We start from the raw sequence: 8077 nt of genomic DNA on the forward strand, positions 1-8077 counted from the left end.
GCAACATCTCGGTCCACTTCAGTGTGTTCTAGATAATGTCTTGTTTACCGTGAAGGGAAAACCCACCCTGAGACATGTATTATTCAAACGCAGAGGGATAGTTCAATCATTGTCCGAACAACCATCTTCCCTTTGGCTTTTCTAACAAGGAGTTCGATGTTCAGACTACACAGAAACATACATGTTTTCTTAACAATGTTCAACTCTGTTTTTGTAAATGCGATCCTTCAGGACACCGACACAAACTCAAGTTCAGAAATAAAACTTTTATTCTATTCATGACAGACATCACTACATTTGTTCATATATTTCCACACTATCTACATTTAGTCCTTTGGAGAAGAGAAGACAAACACATCATTAGGAGTGTTTCTCCAGTTGGACTGTACAGCTATACAACAAGGGAAACCTTTTGCTTTGAAAAATGTACAAACTCTACAGACACCAGATGTACTTTTCCGACTTATTGATCAAAAACAGTTATCAGTTTGCAGTGAAATCATGAAAGGGAAGTAATAAAGCTCATGTGACTTTTATCTTTTTTTAAAATCAGTGACATCCAAGAGAACGGTTAGAGAAACTAATTAATGGATGTATGATAATTGTACAGTATTCCTAATTAATTAATTCTTGAAACACCGACATTGTTTGTTGAAAGAAAAACAGCCGTAACAGTTTCCAGAGGCCTAAATCAACTTTAATACAATGAACAGACAGCCTATTCATAAGGTTAAATTCTTATTCATAATTCTACATAATATTGCTTTATGTCATTTCATTGGTTATAAAGTCAATGCAACTCACATTAAAATTTACCGAATATGAAAAAAAAAAAAACATACGAAAACATTCAATTTTCTGGTAGCTTGTCACATCACGGTCATCTGTGTGATTTCATGTTCGACATATATATACATCTCTGCATATGAATTAAAATCCTATGTGACAATGATTCCGAAAACATGTGACAATCCAACAACATCCTAACGGCAGCAACACATCATTCCGTATAAGGCGCTGGGTGCGAGTAACTGTTCATCCACGGCAAACCGCCCATACAGTCCCTTTAGCAATCACCAGTCCTCAGCTCTGGTTATTTGTACATGGCGTTGAAGGCTCGTCCAATAATGAGCCGGCGGACTTCACTTGTGCCGGCGCCGATTTCATACAGCTTTGCATCCCGCAAGAACCGCCCCATGGGGTAGTCGTTGATGTAGCCGTTCCCACCTGTTCATGTCATGAGCGGCACATCATTTTAAGTTAGAGCGCAGTACGGGAGCGGGTTGCTTTAGAGCGCACAGACTGCAGACATTACATGCACACTAGATGAGTCCCTGGGCTTGTAACATTGTTGTCAGTTGCTATACATAAAAAACATAAAACTGTGTAGTTCATAACTAAAGTACATTTAACAAATCATCCTTTATCAAAAGTCTACTGAAGGTAACTCCCTCTACTCCCTTACCACTATTCACTCGTCGGCATGCCATTTATTAACCAAATGAGCTGCACCTGTGCAGCTCAATGATGTCAACATCAAACCCCCTTCACACCAACAACAAGGCTCCATCCAGAACCAGAGTGAACTAAATAATCATATTAATTATAATCAATAAACATGAGGTCTTCATCAGAATCTAATCTCCATGTTGCATCAGCTGCATGTTGTTTTCCATAACGTAGATTCTCCTGACTGAAAGGAATACATTCCCATTGGAAAGTACTGGATAGATTTTAATTTGCCGTTCAGTTTTCATTCTCATTCTCTTACTTACCCAAACACTGAATGCCATCCAAAGCAACCTGGGTGGCGTTTTCTGCACAATAGAGGATCACTCCAGCGCAGTCCTGCAACGACAGCGCAAGTCAACACAGACACCGTTTGCAGTGGGAAACGTACAATTCAGGAACAAGTAATGCAAGACGCTGACAGTCTCGTGCAAGGAGCTCTTTTATTCGTCACAGGGTTCCATCACACCAAGTCTGAGGCGTTTTATGCAAATTAGCAAATTTCCCCGCTGTGGGACTAATACAGGATTATTTTATAATCAATTAAACAATATATTACCACAATATGAAAAGTCAAACACACATATAAACCCCATATGACACACTGACATAACATTGTTCCAGGTCACCAAAACTCTTCTGAGATTTGAAGTTTAAAAAAAAGCGAGCTCAAAACATTGCAATCGATTTGTTATGTGTTGCCATTAAACCGGTTAAACACGGCACGTCAAGATATTAGGTATAGTCAACTGTAATTATGACCGTTCACAGAGATCTATTTTGATAACTTAAAAATATATATGTTTCTGGAAATCAATGATGCTATTATTAAAAAAAAGAAGAAAAACCACACATTTACAGAAGTTGTAAAAGAAGACAAATTCACAAACATTTATCGGTAGAAGCCCCAGATATCCCTTTTTAAATTGAAGTGTCGTTTAACAGGATGCTATTGGAGTAGATAATAAAATCCTCTTACCATTGCACTGAAGTGCCCTTTGTCACAAGCGCGGGCGACATTGTACAGATACTGCCGACAGGAGCTCAGCCTGGTGTACATGTCGGCCATCTTGCCTTGCATTAGCTGCAAACAGATTTATAATAATAATTACAATTGTAAATTCTATAGCTACAAGCTTCGGACTTGAGGTGTTGAATTTAACAAAAGATATTTACAGGAACTTTTCAGAACAAAGTGAAAACTGAAGGTCAAACCTGAAAGTGTCCGATCCTCTGTCCGAAAGCTTCTCTGACGTGCAGGTAGGGAACAGCGTTGTCCAAAACGGCCTGCATGATGCTGAAAAGTGATGATATTATTTAAGACTGCTGAACAACAAGTCTCATATTGTATAATTAAGCACCATCTCACGACAGGCCGTCTATGTTGTGCTTATATCACAGAGAGCTATTGCTTTTATAAAATGGTCATCATGTATGTAAAAATGAAACAGTCACATTTTTTTGTAATCAGAATAAAATAGGCTGGGCTGGCTGCCTGCACATAGCAAGGTGGTTGCTATGGAACGTACACTAGCAGCTAGCATATCCGGCTCCATTTCTTTCTCGTATTTACATGATTTGCATGTTGCCTATTGTGCAACCACTGAGAAGCTGTTTAGTGGCCGTCACATGGCTTTTATAGTCGCCTGTAATAAGTTTGCCTTTTTCTGAGTCAGGTAAAAGCATCTCAGTTGGCTTGGCGAGGATGTTTCCGAAGAGTGTTTCTACACCTGTCGCCACAATCTCTCTAGTGTCAAGACCCCTCCTTGTTATGCAACGCTGCATGTTGTTTAACAGGTGGATTTGTTTTCTCCATTAAATGGAGCTGGCTATGCTCAATCCACACCTTCATAGAAGTCACAACTGTTTGCTGTCCTGGCTCCTCAATGGTGGAATGAGCTCCCCATTGACACCAGGACAGCAGAAAGTCTCTACACCTTCTGCCGCATTTTTCGACTATACCTTGAATAAAGAAAGTAGCACCTTAGCAGCACTTACTTATAGCACTTTGTAGTTTAACTTTCTTGAAATTGTACTTGTTCTGAGTTTGGACTCATGGTTGAATGCACTTATTGTAAGTCGCTTTGGATAAAAGAGTCAGCTAAATGAAATGTAAAAGTTAACCTTAAATGTTTACGTTTTGTAGAAGTTTTAGCAGCCAACTTTGTATCTGTAACCCGTTACATGTTGGCAGAACTTACCCTACAGGTCCTGCTGCAAGCACCAGCCTCTCCAGATCTAAGCCGCTCATCATCACATAAACACCTTTGTTTAACGGACCAAGGATGTTCTCCTCTACAACAAACAAGCAAAACCCAAACAAAATTAATGAAAAGTTTTAATGATAAAAAAAAAAAAAAAGGAAAAAAAAAGGAATACGTTTGAAGGATGAGCGCAAAGACATTAGCGGGAAAAAAAAAGGAAAAACTATTGATTCTCCCGTTTTGGCGGCGTCTGCACTTAAACAAACACACACACACACACACACACACACACACACACACACACACACACCTGGGACTTTGCAGTCTTCAAAGACCAGCTCGCAGGTGTTTGAGCCCCTCATACCGAGTTTATCAAGCTTCTGGGCTGTAGAGAATCCAGGCATTCCCTACAACATACAGATGTGAACAAGCTTATTTTCATTACAGGCATTCATGTTCGTTTGCATAATCTTGTATCATATGGATCGGACAGAACGCGAGGCTGATCCCCAGACCAGACCCACCCACCCACCCCGTCCCCTTAACCACAAGGAAATCCAAAGACAGAAGAATACGCCTTCACTTGACTAAATTTACCTTTTCAACAATGAAAGCCGTGATGCCTTTTTGATGGGCCTTTGGATCTGTCTTTGCATAAACAATAAGGACATCGGCATCCGGTCCATTTGTGATCCAGAACTTGTTGCCATTCAGAACATAGTAGTCACCTGGAGAAAAGAAAAAAGAAAGTTGAATTAAGTCCAACTACAACAGATTTCCATTGCAGAATTAAGATTTTAAACACTTTTTTTTCAGGCTACAAACACAACAACCTAAATAGTTCTCTTACCAGGCTACATAGCTTGTTAGAGAAGTGGCGCGTCTTAAATTAAATACATAAAACAACCCAAGACACACTGTCAGAGGAGAAGTCTTTGGCCCGACAGGAATAAACAGTTGGAATGGACTATTCAATGTGAAAAGGGCTAAATGCCAACAGTGGGTTTGTCAAACCCCGAGTGAGTATAATCCATGGATGTATACAAAGAACTGGATACAGCGCTGAAGGCGCTGCCCCATTTGTTCCCATTAGAAGTTGCCACTTCGGTACAGGAAGCAAAAAATATATAAATTGACTTCCGAGTATAACATTCAGATGAAATTACCCAGTTCTTTGAGCGATCCTCCACATTATGGGGTCCATAGATCAAGCGCACTAGCGCTTCCTTAACCCTGTCTGCCTGCCCTCAGTCCAGCCTCTTTCTGGACTCATTAACATTAACGGAGGGAGGGAATGACTCTGGATTTGGCTATTAGTGCTTTTTCTTTTACTACTTATAGGACCTACTCATTTAAATGATGAGGGCTATTCAATACTGGTTGAACAAAAAAAATGTAATTGTCCACTGATTTACAGAAGTCTCTTTCCGAAAGTAAGTTGATGCAGAAATGTCTTTTTGGACCCAATTGCATCACATGACAGAGCCGAAGGTTGTAATTCCACTGTTTGGCCACTGGGTACAATTAGCTTCAAAGCCCGGTGTTCTTCCCAGGGGTTTGGTATAATCCCCAAGAAATATCTAATTCATAATCTGAGCAGCAGAGCAACCACATCATATCTAGCTATAGTTGATGGTGATACATTTAAGATGGCGGGCCTATCTTGTGTACATGCATTCATATAAATATATGAACTAAGAGATGAGATGGGTGTTGCAGAAGGACAGAAATAAGTGAAGATAAACAGAAAAAAAGCAAGAAATAAACTATAAATATGAATAGTAATAAAGACAATTCAGAAATATAGATTAACTCAAGTAACACTATTGCACAGTGTGTCCTACCTTGCTTCTTGGCTTTGAGCTTCATGGATACGACATCAGAGCCGGCGTTGGGCTCACTCATGGCCAGGGCTCCTACGTGCTCTCCTGTCATTAACTAGCAACGGAGGAGACCGCGATGAGTAAATAATTGAATCCATCTCAGTTTGACGTGTTTGATAATGTGAAACATGAACTGTATTGGTCCTGACCTTTGGCATGTACTTCTCCTTCTGCTTCTCGTTGCCGTGGCGTACCATCTGGTTGACACAGAGGTTAGAGTGGGCGCCGTAACTCAGAGCAATGGCCGCCGACACTCGTGACATTTCCTCCATCACAATGACATGATCGAGGTAGCCCAATCCTGTGCCCCCATACTCCTCTAAATAGAGATGTGTGCATGTCATTTTAAAACAATTGTTTTTTTAAAAGATAAGAGACGTCTCCTGTAGGTAGTTGTGAGGCAACTACTTCTAAACTTGATGGCGGGGTTTCCCCTCCAGCTTTCTTACCTGGAGCAGTGATCCCAAGGAATCCCATCTCTCCCATGTCTTTCCAATAATCCTGTTGGAGACGACGCAAAAAAGTTACCAAGGCAGGAATCTTACAGAACAGCAGGTGTGTAGGTCATATACATGAACAATAATACCGCTTTCTTAACTATTCAACTCAATCAGGCGACTACAGATGTGGTGTTCAATAGGGCGCAACAACTCACCCGCAGTCCTGGAAATTCATTCGTCTTGTCAATCTCATCAGCACAAGGCGCAAGCTTTTCTTCACAGAATTTACGAACCGTCTGCCTGAGCTGTGCAAAAGACACAACACGAACAATACACTTTAAAATAACTCATTCATATACACGTCATATTATATTATAAGCGCTGAGAAATAAACATGCAGACCAGAACCCCGTGAAGGAGGAACATGAGAACTAAGATATTAACTACAGTTTCAGCAAGTGTGTCGTTTGAGTTACAGAAATCTGTTAAATGACTGTAAATTAAACTTCATAACATGCAGGATTGGAGAACAGCCACGTTCACCCAATCAAATGCTTTACATGGACACCACCCCCAGCCATCGCCCAGGCTCTCTCGGGTGCAAAGTATTCCTCATCTACTGTCACATTACGTTGAGTTGATAAACATAGAGTGGAAACATGTATTAATGAGCCTTTCCCCTCCCACTAACTTTCCATGAAGGCGATTTAAGGTGGGAGCTATCAGGGCTAACTGTGGTAAATCTAACTGGTATGGTTTAAAAAAAGCTGCCCTCTGACAGAGTCTACGTGTCACTTGCTTTAGTTTTTAAAGGAGATAAAACTAAATGAATATACACCAACGTGACGTCACGGTGTAGTGCTAAACATCCGTTTACTAGGTGGTTAGCTTAGCCGGGTCGGCTAACACCAAGGTCTCCTCAACTGCGACTGTTGCTCAACGTTACGTCAACACGTCATGTGCCTAAATAACCTTTTGTCCGTCAAACTTATGAAACCATAACGTACTTAAATCACTCTATAATTGTGTTTGTTTGTTTGTTTTTTTCACCACCAGCTGTTAGTCTGCGCAGAGAAACGCACTTTGTGCTGCTCGCTGTCTGACCTGTATCTGGTCCTCAGTGAGTCCGTTCACCACGTCGTCCACCGGGATGGACGCGCCGGCGCATCCTCTCCTCGACACCGCCGACAACCGGCAGCCGAGGCGGAGCGCGTTTCTGACGGCGAGCATTGTGTTCCTTGTTTTTAAAGGAGAGAAATAAACCCAAAGGTGTCGCTCAGAGAGCCGGGATAGCTGGCTCCTAGCAGAGACAAACTAAGGTCTCACTCTGCCACTTTTTTCTTTCTGCTTTTTGACGCTTGCAAACCAGTGTATTGGCGCATTATCGCCACCTACTGGACTGGGGTGTAAATGATATGTTTTATTATTATTACCTTAATAAAGCAAATAAGCAATTAGGTTAAGCTACTTAGCGTTTGCTGCTAACAACAATTATAAAATATAACAACCCATTTCAAACCCTGATTTAAGTCTATGCCAGCCTGTAAAAGCAGATATGCATTGTAATTAATAAGGTAAGAATAATGAGCAATGTCAATTGATAATGGATGCTGCTTTATGCAAATAAAGTAACCTTCCATGCCATTAGGTAACATTTTCACAGCAACAATAATTTTACCAATAGGCAATGCTGCCCTGGAGGCCTCAAAACCCCAGTATACTTAAGATTGTTTTTGTTAACAGGTTTGTGCTCATTTTATTAAAGACATTTTTCAGTTTTGTTTCTTAAATTGTTTTACAGTCTTGGTTGTTTCAGTTTTCTACCTAAATTAATTTGATCAAATTGGCACACCCGAAAGTATTATTGAAAACCATTGAAAAACTGCCATACAGAGCAGGATTGTAATGACCTATTTAATGTGGCATACACAGGAAGTAACACTAACTCATTTTAACAAAATTAAAAGAGAAAGCAGCTGGAACACTTAATTAGCAAGGAGTAAAATGTATTGATAAATTAAAAGAAATAAACAAAATAAAA

At 40.4% G+C, this 8077-nt stretch overlaps 1 protein-coding gene across 1 annotated transcript; it reads right to left on the reverse strand.

The window, feature by feature from the left end:
• Positions 1-252: 252 nt before the first annotated feature.
• Positions 253-7335, reverse strand: ivd (isovaleryl-CoA dehydrogenase). Its single transcript, XM_079221354.1, has 12 exons — positions 7141-7335; positions 6252-6341; positions 6046-6097; positions 5746-5915; positions 5558-5651; positions 4311-4441; positions 4024-4120; positions 3711-3804; positions 2725-2806; positions 2489-2593; positions 1776-1848; positions 253-1227 (listed from the first exon to the last, which is right to left on the reverse strand). The coding sequence occupies exons 1-12, from the start codon at positions 7264-7266 to the stop codon at positions 1094-1096; spliced, it is 1248 nt and encodes a 415-aa protein (XP_079077480.1). The 5' UTR covers positions 7267-7335; the 3' UTR covers positions 253-1093.
• Between the last annotated feature and the right edge of the window lie 742 nt (positions 7336-8077).

The sequence above is a fragment of the Taurulus bubalis genome, assembly GCF_910589615.1.
Source record: "Taurulus bubalis genome assembly, chromosome: 1".
Lineage (NCBI taxonomy): Eukaryota > Metazoa > Chordata > Actinopteri > Perciformes > Cottidae > Taurulus > Taurulus bubalis.

What these genes read in the sequence shown, in the direction of transcription:
- ivd (XM_079221354.1), bottom strand. Translation starts at nt 7,266, where the DNA reads ATGCTCGCCGTCAGAAACGCGCTCCGCCTCGGCTGCCGGTTGTCGGCG. An exon ending in TCACTGAGGACCAGATACAG is followed by an intron (nt 6,342 to 7,140) that starts GTCAGACAGCGA and finishes TCTTTTGCACAG; the next exon opens with CTCAGGCAGACGGTTCGTAA. An exon ending in CCTTGGGATCACTGCTCCAG is followed by an intron (nt 5,916 to 6,045) that starts GTAAGAAAGCTG and finishes ATCTCTATTTAG; the next exon opens with AGGAGTATGGGGGCACAGGA.